The sequence below is a fragment of the Xiphophorus couchianus genome, chromosome 23, assembly GCF_001444195.1.
Source record: "Xiphophorus couchianus chromosome 23, X_couchianus-1.0, whole genome shotgun sequence".
NCBI lineage: Eukaryota > Metazoa > Chordata > Actinopteri > Cyprinodontiformes > Poeciliidae > Xiphophorus > Xiphophorus couchianus.
This window is the reverse complement of record NC_040250.1, coordinates 2,304,502-2,325,103: the sequence shown is the minus strand read 5'-3', so window position 1 is coordinate 2,325,103 and position 20,602 is coordinate 2,304,502. Positions and strand designations below refer to the sequence as shown.

The window sequence follows — 20,602 nt, the reverse complement described above, 5'->3', positions numbered from 1 at the left end:
GAAAATGAAATGTCATTGTTTTGGAGGAAGTATTTTCTGGGTGCACACACTGTGGAGAATGGCATCTGTTTTGTGAACTTTTATCTCAGGAGGTAATGAAGCAGCTACTGTTCCCTGATTTAAGCTTTGCTACCACTCATTGGGTCCAGAAGTGAAATAGAAAGTTCTGCAGTGTGCTAACAGCTCTCACATATGCTTCTGCTATAAGTTGCTAGTGAACCAAAAGGTGTTGTTGAAGAATAAGTGGATAATGATGATTGAGAGTATCTTTAATGAGCAGAGCGAGCCAGAGAGCAGTCATTTTGTCAGACAGCAGGAAGCCAACGACCTGTGTGGATATTAAACAGGTAAAGTGTTTTGACTCCATTTCTTCGTCCAGTTCTAAACTACTTCCAAAAATAATCACAGAGCAATGCAAAAGTATTCAAGCCACAGGAGATTTTTTACATTTTGCTTTTGTTTTTTACAGCTACAAATCTGAAAGGTGTGGCCTGCATTTACAATTGATTCCCTTAATTTTACATAAACACAAATGACATTATACAGCATCATGAAGACAAAGGAACACGGCAGACAGAGACGTTAAAAGCAGGGCTGAGTTCTAAAACAATATCCTGAGTTTTGAACGTCTCACAGAGTTCTGTTAATCACCAGAACTCTGTGAGATTTTGACTCAAGGCCAAATTCATCAGGACATGACCGTCCACTTTGACTGATGGGCAAGGAGAAATTTTAAGAGGTAAAAAAGCTAAAAGATGCATGTTGACTCTGCAGAAGCTGCAGAGATCCACAGCTAAAGTGGTGGAGTCTGCAGGTCGGACAACGGGGAGTCTTGCACTCCACAAATCTGACCGTTAAAGAAGAGTTATTAGAAAAAGAAAAGATGTTATAAAAAAGATTTTTTTATAACATCTTCATTTCTTTTGAAGTTTTCCACAAGTCATGTGAGATGCACAGAAATCAGGTAAAAGAAGGTGCTGAAGTTTGTGGCTTGCATGCTAATCAATGTTACACAACAACCTTCCCACTGTGTAACAGGGTGGTGGTAGCATCATGCTAATGACTCCTTCAGTAGCGAGTTTATGAAAAGATGTGTGGAGCTAAAAACAGTGGCAGGTCTCTAGTTTAGAATTGACCGATTAGAGTTTGAAACACTTGAAATGGAGGCAAAGGTTCATCTTCCAGGAGAATCAGAACCTCAAGCATACTGCTGGAGCTACAATAGTACTTTTTAGATCAACAATCTGCAACTCAAGTCTTCAAGTGCCACTATTCTGCACCTTTTGGATGCAACTATGCACTAACACACCTGAATCAAACGAATGGCTGACATGCCAATTGGGTAAATCAACCTTTTGATTCTGGTGTGTTGGAGCTGGAATGCAACCAAAAGCTACAGGACAGTGGCAGACCTCTGGTTTAGATGAAAGCATATATCAATGTCTTAGAATGGCGTAGTCAAAGTACAGATCAAAATCCAAGACAGAACCAGCAGCAAGACTGGAAAATCCATGTTCACAGATGTTTTCTGTCAAATCTGACTGATCTTCAGCTGTTTACCAAAGGAGAATATAAAACCATAAATCATTTTTCCTTCCACTTCATGATGACCTGCTCCTCTCTGTTGCTTTATCACATAAAGTCCCTAAAATTCATTCAGGTCTGTGAATTTAATATGATGAAGTTTGAAGTTCAAGGGGTGTTAATGTTTATACTATGCACCTTAACAAGGGACCCGCTGAGTTTAATAACGTCTCACCAGATGTTAGTCATTGAGACTTTGTATGTAGGAGGATGTAAAATTACTGGAGTGAACAACAATTACAAACAGTTCCCTATGAAAGGAGATTCATCAAATCTCTCCCTAATAAATAAATAACTATATGCAATAAACATAAACTTACCAACTTTTAAAGGAATATGTTTAAATGATCTTTTCAGTGACAGCAGTCGTGTTCACAGAGAGCCGTGGCTTCAAATGAGAATTAATTTAAAAATTCAATTCACGTCTTGATTCTGTGTTTAATGAGTGTATCAGAACGACATAACTCAGGTACTCAACTGTTTTCCCTTATGAAATCATAAGGAGAATATTGTATTATATTTCCTCCTCTAACACATTTATATGCCAACCAAATTCATTCATAATTCAAGTTAAAAGTTTCAACAGAAATTGCCTGAAGAAGACATTAATCTATAAAAGTTTATATTTGACCTTGTTAGAACTTTTCCCACAGCAAAGTCCTTCTATCCAGAGTTACACTGTTTCCTACAAGTCTTTTTATTTTATTATTTTAAATACATTTTTATGTAATTAGATGTCTGGAAATGAGGTTTTTTTTAAATCTATAAATGTGTACAGGATCCTTACGTTATTCAATAACTATAAATAATTAAATTGTTTGTGAACATTGCATGTTAGTTGCATGTTGCATGCAAGTCATCATCATGCAATAATTTGACATATCAATATTTTCTCTGTTATTTTAAGCAATTTACACTGTTGAAGCTTTAACTTGAGCTCAAATGAAGTTATGATGTCAAATGTTTGACAAGAGATAAAAACACAAAACTATGATTAAAACTTATATGGTGCAATTTATAAGCCTTCATAGTGATCAGAAGTGATCACTATACCACTACATGTGCCAAGATTAAAGCAGTTTTGAGAGCAAGCCTGTGATTAATAACCTTTATTACTTTTAGAGTATTTTCACATTTTCATAGTGATTTCCATAATAAAAATGATGCCTGAATCAGTCAGTCTTTAGTCTGTGATTCTGACAGTGCTGGGAATGAACCTGCCAGCTTTAAGACACTGCTTTATTTGCAGACAGCACCCCTTCCCCCGAAAAATGTCAATTTTCCCCTTTCTCTAATCCTCAAATTGGCACTCATGTGAACTTCTAGCCTATACTTGCTTAGTTTAGCACAGCCAGCCCCTTGGCAAGTATCTGTTCTCAAAGCTCTGGACTAGTACTTAAATTGTTAGCACAGCAAGGTTTTGACCGGGGGGCTCGAGGGGCTTCATCAGTTTGCATTTTTGCAGGGTTTTGGTTTGACTGCTCAAGGGAACAACAGGTTTGCATTTGCATTACGTTACAAAAAACGATCAGATGATTCGGTCTTTATGTTGGTCTGCTCTATAAAAATGTGCATAAAAGTCCAAAAGAATATTTGTCCCCTGCTTCATTGTTTAACACTTTAAATATTATTTGGTTTAAATTCACATTTTTAGCTTTTGTCCAAGTCTAATGAGGTTTGTAGGAGATTCTCTTTTCTCCCTAAACTTGGAATATCCTGATCAGGATTTTTTGTCCTCAAAACCAATCTGAGTTACTTAAGTATAAGCATAACTAAAGTACTAGGTGGAAATTTTCTTTCACAATTGTATTAGTTTGAATTTTTTTTTTAGCTTTTCTTCTTCGTCTTTTAATTTGACAACTCATCTTTTAGTGAAATGGAAACAAGGTTAAGACATTTCCATTCTGTCCTTGAGAAGAAGAAAATGGCTCAGATTTAGTCAACAAACTAAGGTACACAAGCTGTCATCCAGGCTTATTAGCTGAGCATATGAAAATCTGCTGTGATTGTTAAATATTGATGGTGCAAAACCGAACTGACATCATCAGGAATGAGAGGCCAACTGTTGCTATCAGGATTTGAGTTTCAAATGTACCAGTCATATAAAAAGGTCACGATCAACAAATTTATCACTTGAACTATTATATATTTTTATAATTTTTTGTTCTGCTCAGGGGCTGCTATTCTATTTGAGTGTTTAATGATTTTATATAACTTTAAGCAAATTAAAAGGTAAAATTTGTAAGGACAAATTCAGACTAATCTTAGTAATTGTACAAATTATAGTGTGATTTTAAATACATGGGGTCTGCAGTAATTTTAGAGATAATTCCTCGCAAACAGTGACAAACTCTTCTGAGCCTTTTCTGGCTAATTTCACTGATTCTGTCTTGGAGCGATTCAGCTGCTGCTTCGTGATCAGCTACCAATCCTTGTAGATGTTTAGAGCAAAAAATGGATCTTTGATCAGTCCTAATTGCAGTGTTTGAATATGTTCTCCAGTCTGGCTTGCCACAGATCAAACTGTAATTTTCTCCAAATATCCAGCTGTCCAGCATACAGATGTGACTACAAAGCGGCCTGGAGCTGCCGTCCACAGCTGTGAGGAGGAGTTTGAAATAGACGTGGTTCATCTGTCAACACATGGTCTCCAGCCAGAAGGGGAGGCTGGAACTGACTGGATGAAATGTTTTCCAGCCTTTACTTTCCTTCTTCTATTTGCTGCTGGCATTTGCGTCAACATTTTTGAATTTTAATTTGGATCTCTTCTGGTGTTTTGCTTTGTTCTCCCGGAAAAGCAAAAACTAATGATGCCAACTTTAGCTCTATTTGCAGGGGATGGGCATCATCTAGGGGCGCCGTGTAATAAATAAATTACTCCCCAATGTGGCGGAATAACCGAAGCCTCAGATTCTGCTGAAATGTATGGTCATCTTCCAGATATGATGTGGATATGCTGTTTCGCGTTGACTCAAGGAATGATGAGTTTATGTTAAGTCTACTTTTTCTGGCTGCAGGCCAGAGCTCAGTGCACAAGCCAGCTGTATAGCAGGAGGCTACAAACAGAAGAAAATGATTCTTACCGAACAGAGCAATGCATGATGTGAGCCACCATTTGCATCCTTCTCTTCAGCTTTTTTCTTTTTGATGTTGTATGTTACAAGTCAAATGGGGGTTTCCTGGCCTGGGACCTAAAAGTTTACAATCCTCTCCCATTCTTAGACCAAAAGCAAATAAAAACAAAAATGGCCCAGTTAAATTTCGGATCCCTCCCATTTCTGTCCAACTCACATAGATGCTTATTCTTATTGGATTAGTTTCATCACAGGACCTCGGAGTTCAGCAATATATAGTAGGTCATTTGCGAGGAAAGTCTCTGCAGTTATTGCAAATAGCATGTGGTCCCTATGAAAAACTAATCCAAAATCGATTTTGTCTTTTTTACCTTTATAAATTAAATAAACAGATTTTTTTGCCTGATATTGTGTCTAGAAGCTGAGTTAAACACTTAGACTTTTAGAGGGTCAACACAAATAGACGGCTGCAGTTGAGAGTGACACTTAATCTTACATTTCCTGGATGCCAAACACAACTGAGGACACTAATTAGAGACTAAACAGAATCACTGAGGGGTGAGGAGGCATTGTAATATGAGGAGAGGTCTTATGTGTGTTTCTGTCTCTGTGCAGGATGGACCCGAAGCCTGGGGTGTTAAAAAAATGAAACTTCAGCATAGCTTTGGTGTCTGAGCTTTTCACACATCATATGTGCACATACATTTCTGTGCCTTTCCTATCATTAGCAGCCTGCAGCTGTGACTTTGGAAAACATTATCGCAATTTGTAATTGCCTCTGCAATAACACTTTGTACATTTCATTTCGGAAATGTTTCATAGTTGTTACTGCAGTTGTATCCATCATGGCTTGAGGGCTTCTTTTTCTTTCCACCTGACTGTAAACATGGGCTATTTTCAGTTCACTGGAAACTGTAGCATTTTCATATCTAGACACTGTGATCTTTGAGTTATGTTACATTTTTTTCTAAGATTTATAAAGTGAATGTGCTTCCTGTTGCAGAAAATGGTTGTCTTAACACTGTTTAGCAATATACTAAGCATACAAACATGCATTATAGATTGTTCTGAAGAACATTACTCAGATTTTTGTTCTGCAGACAGATTTACGAACATGAGGTGTATCAGGTTGGGTCATATAATATGATGGACAGATGTCTGATGTGACCTCTGCAGCAGGTGTTGACAGATGTTTCTCTTCTTCTCATGGTGGAAGTTGACGCTTTGGTTAGACCATGGAGACCTTGGAACAGATGACTCTGTCAGTCCCTCCCCCAACAACGTCTCATGCCCCCAGTGGGTTTAGGATTACTATCAAGGTTTTTCTGAAAGTTGTGCATCAGGGAAATGAAGGATTAATACTTTTAGGTCTAAAATGGCATTTAGACGTGAGTGTATCTGAGTTACCCTGTGATGGACTGAATGACGTCAGTCCCTTCATCACTCTGAGTAGGTGATGAACTTGGATTAATAAAGTGTTTTATTTTTATGTTACTGCAAGAAACAAACAAAAAAGCTTCATGTAATCACTTAGGCAGAGTTGACTTTTAAAATGATTCTATCAGAGGTATTAGTTGCATATAGAAAATGATTGGGAGAGTTTTAGATTTAAATTTTTAAACATTAAGGGAAATTATTCAGAAATATTTTTCTTGGATAATAGTACCAAAGAAAACTTCAAATTTCAGTGTATTTTTCCTCTCTTTGTCAAACTGTTCTCACTTTCATAAGCTCAGCTTTTTTTTTTTTTTTTTTACAGATTTTTGTTAAGAAAAATAAAAATTCTTTCTTTTTTTAATGTAAAATCTCCCTTAAAAAATCTAAATATTTATTTTCTTTCTCAATACCACAGCTGTGGTATATCTCCTCTGATTAATTCATCTATTAAAACCGTCATAAATACAGGATTCAAACAAGGACTTGTTTGGTACAGTTCTTGGTTGTACCAGATTTCTGCTGGCGTCTTGGCGTTTTACACAACCTTGCACATAATTTTCTTCATTTTTTTAATATTTACTCTGTTCTAATCCAATTTATTTTACCCATGTCATCTGTGGACTACTTTGCTTAATTTGTGTGTGTGTGTTAATTATTTGGCTTGCTATAGACATCTGGTATACATTTCATGTCAATGTTCACATTAGAAACATTTAACCCAAGAGGTTGATGTGTTTAATACTTATTTTACCTGCTTATCTCTTTGTAATCACAGTAATACCCTAAAGGCCATGTCTTCAGGGTGGTGTTGAATGTTAAAGTGGGTATTGCTTAGGAATATAAAACTAACCATGACATTAGATCTTTTAAAAAATGTCACTACCATTGACATTTTTGTCAAAATGAGGTCAGAGTTTCACAATATGTTCATGGAATGTATCTGAACATTAAATTAGCTCCAACTATTACAGGTTTATCTCAGAGTCTATCTTCATAAGGGACGGTAACAATAATGGGCAGAGTCACGCATGACAAGGAGAACTTGGACCTCAAAAATAAATGACAGAACTTTTAGTTTTCCAGTTTTTGTTACTAACTGGAATGTCTCATGGCTAAATGCATGCAGGGTCTGCTGCTCCCTGAGATGTTACACCTCTGTGGGGTCATTTTATTTGTGAATCTTGGGAGCCGTGGTAAACCTGTGACTGACTGATAAGATTTATTCTCACTATTTTCTTTTTCTAATATTGAAAACTAACATACCTTTAAACCAAATCAATAGGAAGGGATGGTGAACCTTTACTGAACCTCTATAATAGTGAAGGAGCTCTATATTAAATCAGACAATTCTTTAATATAGAAAATGAACATACGTATTTTTACTTTTGTATCACGATCAGAGCAGAATCTGTGCAGCGTTTTAGGCTGCTGTGAAATATGGAGAACAATATCATCGGATAATGTTCTGATGACATCTAATTTCTGCCCAGACGTGAAGCATCTTGAGGATATTTTGCTTTATTCTCTCTTCTTCAAACAACAATTCATTACATTCTTTTGTTTTTGTTTTCCATTATTGGCAACATCACCCAGCATTTGTATTCCCAACCACTCCTTCTTTGGTCAAACATGCAGCACCATATGCTCAGCAGATCAAAGAGCAACTGAAAGGCTCCCATGCAGCCAAATTATTTTTTAATGGTATAGAATTCCTCTGGTGTGTTTCAGCTCCCTTCCTTGCCTGACCTACTGTAAACCTAAAAGCAATAAATATCCTAAGCATGGTTGGGAATTTACTGCACCTGCAGTATCCACTGCATGGTCTTAATAAGCTGCAGATGGCGGGGCACTTGAATGAAGGCCCAAATACACACTCTTAAAAGAAGGAAATTCTTTGTTAGGTACAGTTTCACCACCTGAGCAGAGCTCTTTCAGCTATAAACCGCTCTGAGTTTCCCATTCAGTTTGATGAGGGAGTACGAGCCTGAAATTAAAAGCAATTTGGATTTGGTGTCACACTGACCTGGTTGTCAATTACAGAACAGGAAATAGCTGTCAGAAGCTCTTATGTTTGATCGGCGAGGCTGGTGGGAAAACCTGGTGTATTAGATGGGCAAATATTAACCTCGTAATGCGCAAAATCAATTTTATAAACTTGCTAATAATAACAATGCTAATTAGTGGATCCTCATATTTCTACCATTCAGAAATAGATTCTATTGTTTTCTGTATTACGTTCTTCAGTGCTGGATAAACCATAAACCTGTGAATCAATGTTGTCAGCCACAGTGCATGAAACACATTGTGAATTTCCTGAGTCTAATGAGTGCCATTCGGAAAGGTTGTTATTTCTCCCTTGAGTTGTTTAGGAGCTGTCTGGACAAAGAGGTCAGAATCAGTTAATCTTTGCTTAAAGCTATTTGACCATTTATTAAAGTTCAGGTACGCAGGAAAACAAATCACTGTGTTTGGGTCAGACCTGTGAGTCGGGGTGAGCATGCGTGATTGTTGGGCAACGGTATAGTCACCAATCTGTGGCTCTCTGCATACACATCCCTGTTTAGTTTTGGCAGGGGAAAGGTTAATGTTTAACAGCATGGTTGGTTCAGCCACTAACGTGTGAACAAAGCACAATGGCTGCACTGTATAGGCTCGTATTTATTCAGAGTCACTTCCTCCCTCAATAGTCGGCTCGACTTTCCTGACAGGGGGAGAAAGTAGGTCAAGGAAAAGTCATGTTTGAGGTAATTCACTCGAGGGGACTGCTTCTGTGATCATTAGATGACACTGGTTAACCCTAAGAGTGAGGTCATATTCAAGGCAATGTTACACCCAGAATCCTTCCTGACTGGTAGCGTGTCTGAGACATTTTATCGTGTACAGAATAAATCAAACGAAGGCGATCAGTGAGAAGAACAGCTTGAAAAGAAAGACATGATTAATACTTACAAGAAATCAGAAGTTTATTTCAACCTCCAGCTTTAATCAGTGTTTGTTTTCCGCCGCTGTGCTCAGATGAAGGTCACTTTTAAGAACTTTCTGCTTTGATGAAGGTGAACAAAAGATCCACCATGAGAAATCTGTTGGAAGATATTCTTGAGATTTGTGCTGAATGATCTACGGCAAAGATGAAGCTAGTGTAGCTATTTGTGTTAAGCTTGTGGGGATTATGCTGCACACTAACAGAACTTTTGGATTAGGCATTGCTTCATCCATAAAGTAGCCTGGAATGTCTATTCATTGAGACATAATGCATTCTTTTTCCTCTTCAACAGTGTCCTAAGTGTTTCACTTCATGACTCTTTTAGAATCTTATAAAACAGACTTTCTGGTCAGCATTTATCATTTTGCCAAATAAGGAATAATGTCCTGCATGTTTTCAGAATGATACAAGGAATTCCCACCTCCTTTTTATTCATACCATCTGTCTCTGGAGTCACACATTAAAGAATCATATACTTTTCACATTATTCATAGGGAGATTGTTTGCTAGGGCCAACCATAATAAAGATGTAATTAAAAACATGTCGCTGTGATGGAGGGCCAAGCTTTAATCACATGAAAGCTATCGGCTTCTTTCCTCCTCATCCAGCAAAGCGTGTAAAAACTGTCAATCAAATTTTTTATGTTGAAAGTTTATGCACCATAGTCAAAAAATATGTTTTTTAAAAATCACATTTTAACAGAATCCTTTTACCATCACTGCATCAATAAATACATTAACAGCATAAAACATTGCAGCATCTTTGATATACAAAGTGGGATAAAAAAAAAAAAAGCTATTGGATATCTATTTTTTAGCCTAGAGGTAAGCTTGTTCTTCTGCACAAAATGGTAGCGTGTATTTGGTGAGACCTTTTGTACTACAGGCCAAACTCCTCACAGTTATGAAAGAGCCTGTTCATTGAGAAGTCATGCATGGGCTTTGTTTTTCTCTGCATCTGGCACATTCAGCTTGTTCCCTCCTGGATCATCACCAAACAAATGAAAACATCAAAGATATACTTTCAATAAAGAAGAATTGGTTCATTTTTCAGGAATCATTTATTTCATGCCTCAGCTATCTCACTTTTTTTCTCAAAAATGTCAGAAGAAATTCCAAGTGAGGATCAAAAAGAGCTTCATCATTTCAGTCAAAGTCACTGTATGAAATTTAGTTATAAGACTGTTTGTTGTACTCTTAAAATAAAGCTTGAAATAATATAAAATATACTTCATATTTACTTTTAATTACCCATATCTATCTCTATAATCCCTTTGCTGAATGTTGATTTCTTCTTTACCGACTGTAACAGGTTAATACAGGTTTTTGGGGATTTCTTCATAAATCAAGATATTGTCCACAGATCGCTGTAACACTCCAGTTTAAGAGCTTTGAATGTTATTGACTCGACAAAGCATTAGTTTATCTTTTAATTTATATATTTTTTTATTTCTCAGGTATACCAAGCCAAGTTGTTAAACAGTTACAGTTTCAAAACCATCAGAATTATCTGTTTTGCATTTCCTACAAAGTCTGTTTACTGATTCTCAGAAACCGCCTGAGTGACTCTAGTGTTTCACCAGTAATCTTCTCATATCCTGCTATGCAGATGATATTCAACTGTACAACTCCTGTAGGCATCAAAACTGTAGGCTTTAAAAAACACACAAGTGTTTAGACTGTGTAAAATGTTGGATGGTTATCTTTTTTCCCAACTAAAAGAAGACAAATCTGAAATTCTTCTTTATGCTCCAGAAAAACATCATGTGACTCTTGGTCCTTCAGCCTCTTTTGCAAAATCTTCCATTAGAAGCCTGGATGAAAATTAGACTGGTTTAACTTTATCTGGTTATTTTCAGTCTCTAGTCATGAATTTTTATCAGTTGTGAAAAATTGCTAAGCTCCTTAATATCTGACAACACAAGATTGAAATTCTTATCTATGCACTGGTTTCTTCAAGATTAGATTACTGTGATTTATTTTTCTCCTGCTAAAGCATTACTGGATCGTCTGCAGGTTGTACAGAATGCTTTAGACATCTGACCACATCACAGACATTTTGTCACATCACACCAATACTCATGTTGGCATGTTAATGCTTGGTGAAGCCCCAGTTAACCCACTGTACCATAATTTGTGGTTAATTAAACTAATGACTATTTGATCATTTGGGAGCATTTGTAGAAAGTGTATTCTATTAATTGGATTGGACTTTCAGTTTCTGGTGATCAGGTTATCCCTGACTATGAAAAATCTCAACCAGTTGAAAAGTTTTGATGCCATAAGTCCTACACTACTCCTATAAAATCAATGCAAATGCCAACTAATCTCATCATATTGCATAAAGACCACCTGTGTAGGAGTTGCTCACCTCGGCATGCTGAATATCCAGAGCAGCTCAAACTGGCCCACGTTCTATTTACACTAATATTTTTAACCAATTGGAGACATTATTAGACTCTTGTTAAGGCATTGAACATTCACCTCCAGATTAATATGTATTAAAAAAGTAAGAAGCCTGCTTTAGGCCATACACCATTCATCCCAGAATCAAGGTGGATCATAGGACCAACATGTCAAAAACATGACTGGACTTGATGTTCCACAAAATGTATTTCATTTCATTGACCCATTCAAGACCCTCTTAGATGCCTTTTTAAATTTGTTAACATAAGGAGCAAGATGAGAAACAGGGTGATAACAGATATGTTTCAGCATAATCTTTTTCTCTTATGACTACAACAATATGTAAGGCAAACATATATTTAATTCGCAGTATGTTCAGTATTTGTCCATTTAGATTGATGACATTTCATTGAGCATTTCTCATTTGGTAAAATCTGCGCCTGTGACATGTGGGAGAAGATGTGATGCAAAGAGAAGCTAGTGGGATCTAGAGTTAGTGTTTTTAGGAGAACTGTTTAATCAGTGAATGGCTGATCTTTCAATTTTAGATTAGGACTAGAACAACACAGACAAGAGCTCAAGTGAACAAAACAAACAGATCTTTTAATATGAACTCAGATATTACTGTCATATTTTCTTGATAGATCTACAAATAGTAGCAATCACACTTCATCTGTTTTCCTGATGAAGTTTAAGTTTTCATTTTTCTCATAACTGTTTCAAGTTGTTTAAATAAAAGTGTAAATTGTTAGGAATACTAAATAAGTTTAAATTTCTGTTGTGCTTTGAATTATCCAACAAAATGGTATATAAAATATTTAGAAAACCGAACCTGAATGTGTTTTTAATTCTCTTATAAGTAACAACATCAAGTTCATATTAAATTAAAGACAGACTGGTCTCAATATGCATCTCAAGTCTTTATTGCACAGGGGGAAAAGGTTACTCATCCATTTATTATGCTGTCAACTGTCCAGGAGAACAATCCCTCGCTTGAGCCCATTAACCTCCTCCTGGTTCTCCTGATCATCTCATGTATTAGACTCCTGGGAGAATACAGAACGCTCATTAGAGACACACAACACATTCATCTTAACAGGGACCTGTCATACATAAAGCAAGTAAACAACTTCTTTAATAAAAGCAGCAACCAGTGAAAATAATAGCTTTTATTTTTAAGCTAAATTGACAACTGTTTGAGGGATGTAGATACAACTTTTTACAGCAGTAGAAAATCTAAATAAAGTAATTCAAATGGAAATTTAACATTGCTTTACTGACCAGATTTTTCTTATAAACTACATTTAACAACATTATTATTAGAACTTGATCAATTATTGTTCTTCATGCTAATTTCACCAGAGTTTTTGGACAAAGGTGCTAAAAATTAAAATAATAGTCTTTCTATAATCACCAAAACTTCAAATAATAGTCGACTTTAAAACGGATTATGTGCATTTCACATAATAATCAGTTACACCACCCTCTAAACTTAAAGATGTGTTAAAAAAAAACTACAAATCAATTTATCATTTATGGAAGCAGTGGAATCTCACAATCTTTAATTTATTACATTTATTTTGTTGTGCCTGTAATGTTTCCTATAACACAGGAGCAACAGACAAGCTTTATTTAATTCTTCAGCTGTTTTAAATGAAAGTTTTTGTGAACATTTAATTAATAACACATTTCCTCCATGACTTCCATTTTCTCTGGTTTGTACATACTGTATATATGTCTTCAACATGCCATGCCATTCATAAGATTAAATAAGTTAATCTTAACAGATACAAGAAAATTTCCTCTCTCTTAAGTTAACTTCTAACGCAAAGGAGACAGACAACAGGACATAATTACACTCACAATGAATTTAATTAATATCATCATAATCTTCATTATCATTATCTTCTTCATCATCATATCTTTTTTCCAGACACATAAAAGGTCCATAGTAAAGAGATAAAACACACACACACACACACACACACACACACCTTTGTGCTTTTCTTGGGCTCCTTGAAAGAAACCCACACGGACACTACATACAAACTCAATTTTATCAGTGCAGTTGTGTTTCTACTGGCAGGGCTTTCAGATGAAAATATCCTTTCAGCTGCTTTGCTATGAATCCCTGGCAGACTGAGTGATTAAAAGCCCACAGCAGATAAAGTATGCTTTATTAAATCCAGCAGACTATGCTACATTTAATTTACTAAGTAGCCAAGGAATTTGCTAATAATGTACGTTTAAAGACAAAGATACATGTAAGCCACCAATAATTTCATGGTGTCTGTGCTTGCATAGTTTAATATGAGAAACATGTATTTTAGTTAATATTCTGGGCTTCCTGAGGAAGGGTTGAGAAACATATTAACATGTTTGAGTTATAATAAAATATGCAAATTTAAAAATACATTATCAAGGGAGTCACAATCAATAGCAGGTGAGACATAAAATAGAAATAAAATAAATGAAAATAAGATACTTTTTTAAGTAAACAATCGGAAAAGTACAGCTTGCATATTTATTCAAGTATGGATCTCACACTTGGTAGCGTTTTATTTGCTCTGTCACTTACAGTGACTAAAATTCACTGACGTTTGTCTTTATAAGGGTTTAAGAGATGTGAATACTTTACAGGGCACCATACATGATGGTAGCAGAGGTTCCCTGTTATCTGTTCTGATCTGTCAGTCAAACCAGAATTTGTTAAAAGCCAACATAAATCAAATATTTGCTTTCCATTTCAGGAGTTCAGGAGTCCGTTCAGGAAAAAGTCTTAACTGTGTCTGGAGAGGGAATGATCCACAGCCCAGACTTCCCACACACGTATCCCAGGGATACCATGCTGGTCTGGAGACTGGTGGCGGCCGACAACATGAGGATCCAGCTCACATTTGATGAGAACTTTGGTCTGGAGGATCCTGAAGATGGAATATGCAAGTAAGACAATAAAGACATCTGCACGATGTGATATTTAAAAGGGTCCCTGAACTTTACATCAAATAATCCATCCAATGATGTTACTTCTGAGTTCAAAATTCAAACTTTAATCTTTACCATCAATCTTTAAGAAAAAATATTAATAAATATAGCTATTCTTAACATAAAAGACCACATGACACATCTGTTAAAAAATTAACAGTTTTGGTCAGCGACCATCACATAGTGGCTTTCCCCAAAGGCATGTCAGATGCATGTTGGTTGGTGAAAAAAAGAGAAGCATGTCCCATCTGGATTGTTGTCCATCTTTAAAGATTTAAAGTTGGTGTGTGGCCATTTGTGAAATTGCCTTTGGCCTGCCACATCGGGTCCTGTATATCAAAAACTCCCACAGCAGAGTGATTTGTTTTGCCCGAAACCCACGATGACGTTGATCAGACCATCATATTTCACATGATGAGGTTGATAGTTTCAGCTGCTTACTAAATAGTTTGAATGACACGCCCTTCCCTCTGAATGAAAACATATAAACACAATTACACAACTACATACCACAGTATATCATCCGCTTTATTGACTTTCAATTATTGGTGGGCTTCACCTCTGTTGCCATTCAGTTTAAATGGACTTCCCAATTCCTAATGATCCATTTATTTGGTCTGCATAATACTCAGTGCCAGGATGTCTGTAAATCACTGGTTGGAGAAGTGGAGGTCAGTTAAGGAAAGGAGGAGAAGACAGGAGGATGGAGAGCTCTGTTAAAATACCTGGAGAGCCCTCTAATGGATGATAAATGGAACTACTGCTTCCCTCAGAGCTTTAAAAGTTGTCAGGTCCTGTAATAAAGCAATTCACCAAGGTGAAATAAATACTATGAAGCTTTAAAAAAGCATGTCCTCAAAATATAGCCGATAAGAGGAGGTGTTTTTTATTCCTGTTCTGGTCTTGATCCAGTCTTGTTAAATTTGCTGCGAGATTTCACTGTGGACTCAGCCTTTAGCTCAACATCACTTTGCATTTTTATGTGTTTATTTGCTGCTGACTGAAGGAACCCGCACAGCTCTATATCCACACACCTGTGTAGTTCTGAGTCTCTGTTTACACAAGACATCAGCCTTGCCGTCAAAACCCTGAGAGTGAAAGTTGCTCCATGATTCAGAGTGCAGACTAACAGCTTTTGTGCTGTCCCTCCTTACCAGCCTGAACATGTCATAGATTTTGGAGACCATTGTAAGAGACAATAACATCCTTTTCCAGGTCCAGAGAAATCAGGACCTCACTATCAGGTGGAGAATTTTTCACCTTTCTCCCCCTCAACCCAACAGGTTTTTGACAGATTTCAAGATGCAGACTCCTGGCAGCGTTGGCAGACTTAATGAATGTACAGGAAAGGATGTACATTTACAAACATATATCAGTGCGTTTTTTCTTACATTTGCTCAGTTTTTCCCCTTAAACACTCTTCATTTCTACTCCACACTCAAACATACACACAAATATATCCTCCTGGCCGTTTCTTCTTTTATATCTGTGTTTAAAAATTAATTCACATTTTTTTCCCCTCAGACATTCCTAACACGGCTGTCAGTGAAAAAAAAACAAAAAACTAACACAAAGCTATTCATGCCAGGCATTTACCTTCGTGTCACTGCTCTGTGATTCAAATAAACAAGCGTGCTGTGTCCTATGCAGTGATCCACAGCAATGACAGGGCTAAAGCAAACAAGCAGTGGGAGACGTGTTCAGCTCTGGTTGCAAGCCTGGAGCAAGATCTCTGTGTTAAGATGTGAGAGAGGGGCTGTATAGTTGAGATCCTCATCTGCTATTCTGTTTGTCTGTGGCAAGATGAAAAGCATTCTTACCAAATCCACTGGAGGAGAGGCATATTGAAGAGGGATTGCTCTCGCTGCTGGTTGGCATGGCAGCAGAGTCGTGCTTGTCAGCTCCCAGACACGACTGTTTCCAGAAATGCATTTGTGCCCTCTGTCTTCAGTCTGAAAAGAGAGGACTAAAAAAATGTGTTTGTTCTGCTAATGTTCTGCGTCATTGCCATGGTGGATATTTTGTCTATTAATAATTGACAAGGTGAAAACAGTGTAGGAGAAAGCTTTTTGAATATTAAGTACAGTTTACTGCACACTGCTGTGTACATAAAGCATAGTTTTCATTTTAAATTTCAATTTAATATATTTTTTGGTTCTCAAGAGTTTATGAAGTTTGGTATATGCAGTTTGTCAGTGCTCTAGTTAATTTGAGAAAAAACTACTGTTTAACATGGTGAGTCTGAACACATGGCGATGTGTAATGATCAGGCAATTCTGCATAATTGATAAGCCATCTGTCAGAACCGTGGATTTGTCAGAGTGGCACATTTTAGAGAAAAGCTTTCCTTCAGGAACCTCTCACAATGTATAAAACGGAAAAAAAGCCTAAATTGATGGATTTCAGATTATGTGAAAATGTATATATTTTGCAAAGGATCATTTGCAACATGAGTTTTTCTGATAGTTTTGTTTGTTCAGACAACAGCTTGCAGTATATGCAAATCCTCAGCTAAAAAGTGGAAATTAAAACATTCACCTTCAAAGAAAACTCAGTTACAGCTTTGCTCATGTCAGAACAAGTTTCTTTGTAAAAATAATTTTGAACTGAACTGTCAACCTGCTGGAAAAATAAACAGTGTTCCTGAAATCTAAACATCCAAATTGGCAGCAGTAAATGAGAGGTTAGCGCTTCTGTTGATGCAAATGGCAAAGTGATTAGGAGTCAGAGACAGCTGAAGTGGAGGCAGTGCAACCTCCACACGCGTATAAATAATAAAATGCTGAACTCCTGAACTGCAGTTTACAAAAACTGGAAACACTCAGTATTGGCACTAACACAACAAAGGAAACTGGACTGGGGCTAAGAGCATCTGCACCTTATAATTTTTAATGGATTTATGGGTTTGACAGGTTGGCCAGTGGAGAGAAATCTCTGTAAAAATACAAGGTGACAAAGTTTTACAGAGCAACCAAGGAAATCCTGCTGTCCTTGGTCGCTCTAGAATCTTTGAATGCCATCTTTTGGCATTCAGTAATTCCAAGAGATGTTTTACTTGCATCATATATATACAGTATATATATATTTGTCTGTGTACAGGACTTTGTTTGACGCCAAATGTTGGTTCAACCTCTAGTGAGGACTACATAATAGTCCTCACTTTGTAGAAGTTATGTTTCACTTTAAGTAAAAAGCAACCTTTATTACTGAATTTATTACTGAAATACTTTTAGCTTATTTTTTGTTTAAAGAAAAGGTCAAATTTGCCAGCACTTATTAATCAAGTTCCAATGAATCAAAGCAATTCATCAAACAAACAAACAAACAAAAAAATCTTTTTTTATTGATGCTACCCAAAATACCAAAACAGTCAATGCTTTCCGGGAACCTTGAGGTTATTCTACAGAGCCTTTCCCAAAGTTACCAGATACTTTGTGTAACTTTGTTGAAATTTATCCAAACTGAAAAGAAAGATATTTTTGGGGACTTTATTAGGTACTTTGAAACTTACCATGTACTTTCTTGGAACCTTCCTGAACATTTCTAGACAGTTTTAACTTCATATGTGCTGCCACAGAACTTAAAAGGTTACTTTTCAGAACACGCCAGTCTATTTCCAGAACCTACTGCAAACTTTTCTAGAACTTTCCTGGACCATTTCTGGAACTTTGATGGAACTGATTTGTTATATTTCCTGAACTTACTGGTTATTGTCAAGAACAGTATTATGACTTTCTACTATTTTCTGCCCCACTCTCCTAGGTATGACTTTGTGGAAATAGAGGATCCCACTGAGAAGACGATCCTGGGTCGTTGGTGTGGGTCACAATCTGCACCAACAAGTCAAAAATCCAAAGGCAGCCAAGTTATTGTTCGTTTCATATCAGATGAATACTTCCCCTCTGAGCCTGGATTCTGCCTCCACTACTCTCTACTCCCTGTGGTAGGTAAAATATCAGTGAACAGGAGTTGAAGAATGATCATTGTGGGCACCTAAACCGTTTATGCCCAGACGAGGAATTCACCTGACAATAAGCGATGTCACTCTGTGTATGCACAGTGAAAAATCATCTGCTTGGTATACCCCAAATGGTGCCTTGATTTGCAATAATCTATTTCTGACTCTCTGGTCCCAAGGTTTTATGTATCATTGGGGAGAAATTATGTTTAAGTTATGTTGGAATGTAGCAACATCTGGTACATGTAGTTCCATTTATTACAGCTGTAAAGATTACCAGACTGCACAGCACTGCACACACATTTACAGAAGCACAGTTAAATAAATAAAACAATGCCAACAATGGCTGCAAGGCAATTAGTGATAACAATTTACTTGACAATTGGTTTTTAGATGCTAGACCCTGAAATTACCTATCTGACTAATACGCTGAAGTTTATGTTGTTTTGGTCTACTGCATAGTTTTGAAAGCAGAGTCAACAACTTTATCAAGGATTTCTTTTAACAAAACAAATTCTGATGCAAGTCATAGACTCTTGGGGGAATTTATCCAGCGGACTGAAATAAAAGGTATTGGGTGTTATACGTTTTATCCATATGTAATTTTACTGAAGAGAAATTACATTTGCTCTATTATCGTAGCCTTTGTCAAAGTTGAATACAAAGTAATTCACCCCTTTGGTGAAATGCATTATATTTCATACAATTCAAACTATCTGACAAACTCAGTTAATTTGAGTTTGTGAACTCAGTCGGGGTGCACATGCCCACTTTTAAAGTGGGTAGTGGGTGTGTGAATTTTACTTTGTAATTTCACAAAGAATGTAAAAATGTTTAAATAAAATGAAAAAAAGAAGAAAACATTAGACACAATTTGAACATTTTGAGTGATCAATTGATTTTTGTCTTCATCTGTCATCTTTGCATTTATTTTTGTTCCTCTGCAATTTGTTTTCCCTCCGTACTGCAGACCACACACATCGATGCATGCTCTAGGTCCTTTTGTCCCGGTTTAAACCCAGAGATAAACCTAAGAGACAACGGCCACGTTTCAACCTGTTCTGCTCTGTTTACCTGCTTTAAGTAAATAAAGTTATGCATTAATCCCTATTGGTTGAATCGAGCATAAGTAGATAGGGTTACTGGAAGTGCATTTTAATACTTATGTAACTTTTATTCTGCTTCTTATGATTTCTTTTATTGTCGCCTCAGCAGTCTTTCTACATTAAATTCCACATCAAGATTTATAACAGGAACATGAACTAAGAAGGAATTTGTGGATATTATAAAAAAGATACAGAGGTCATGGTGTACTTCACACTGATAAAAGTGCAGGGAATTGAAACTTTCAGCAGAAAAAGATAAAAACCTGCACTGTTACTTCTTGCTACAGTGAGGATTTAGTAACAGACTATCTTTTGATGGACTTGCCTGTTTGTTGGGTCAAAAGTTTGAGCACTTGAGAATTAATCCAGAAATGTACTTCTCACTGCTTTCAAGCTCTACAGAAAGTTGATGTATTAATCAAAATAAGTTATTCATGATTGCAGATTTTTGTGGCAGAATTATGATCTGAAAAGACAACACCTGCAACACAGCTACAGCAGGTGCAACTCAAATCTCCCAGTAATATCAGAACATTAATCAAACTCATCCAGAGTCACAGAAGGAACTCTGCTGGGACGAAGACTCATTTACCTCAGCATGTGGAATGATTTTGGTGATAAAGCACCAAAATCATCATCTGAACTATTTCTGAAAATAGTTCAGAAAAATCTGAACTATTTTCTGATTCCTTCAGTGAATCAAGTGGCACTCAAAGACAGTGTACAGAGCAATAAACGTCCAAGCAAATTATTAAATATGCAAAAAGAATCAAAGATGCAAATGTAGGAGGTGAACATGTATTCTGTCATCAGATGAACTCATCTTTTCTTCTTCCATCCACCTGAGCACCAAGATAGTTTGAACTTGGATGTAGTTGATTTTTCCTCCACATAAATGATCCTAAACAGGCATCAAAGCTGGTTTTGGAATAGATTAAACAGACAAATATTCAGCTTCTCTATTCACTCAACCCCACTGAAAATGTATTAAGTATGGTTAAAAGTTGTATAACTATAAACCTGAGTGGATTAGAGAACATTCCCACTAAATTCCACCTTTTGCTTTTAA

General features: G+C 36.5%; 1 protein-coding gene and 1 long non-coding RNA gene across 3 annotated transcripts in view; one reads left to right on the top strand and one right to left on the bottom strand.

Moving 5' to 3' along the window:
- Positions 1-20,602, top strand: part of pdgfc (platelet derived growth factor c) — a 43,311-nt gene that overhangs the window by 15,615 nt on the left and 7,094 nt on the right. For both annotated transcript variants that reach the window (XM_028009594.1, XM_028009593.1), the window contains 2 exons: positions 14,235-14,427; positions 18,232-18,412. In XM_028009594.1, coding sequence (XP_027865395.1) covers positions 14,235-14,427; positions 18,232-18,412 — 374 coding nt within the window. The remainder of the gene's footprint in view (positions 1-14,234; positions 14,428-18,231; positions 18,413-20,602) is intronic.
- LOC114139573 (uncharacterized) lies at positions 9,965-16,453 on the bottom strand. Its single transcript, XR_003594475.1, has 3 exons — positions 16,290-16,453; positions 14,269-14,408; positions 9,965-12,530 (listed from the first exon to the last, which is right to left on the bottom strand). It is a non-coding gene; the product is annotated as an uncharacterized LOC114139573 (long non-coding RNA).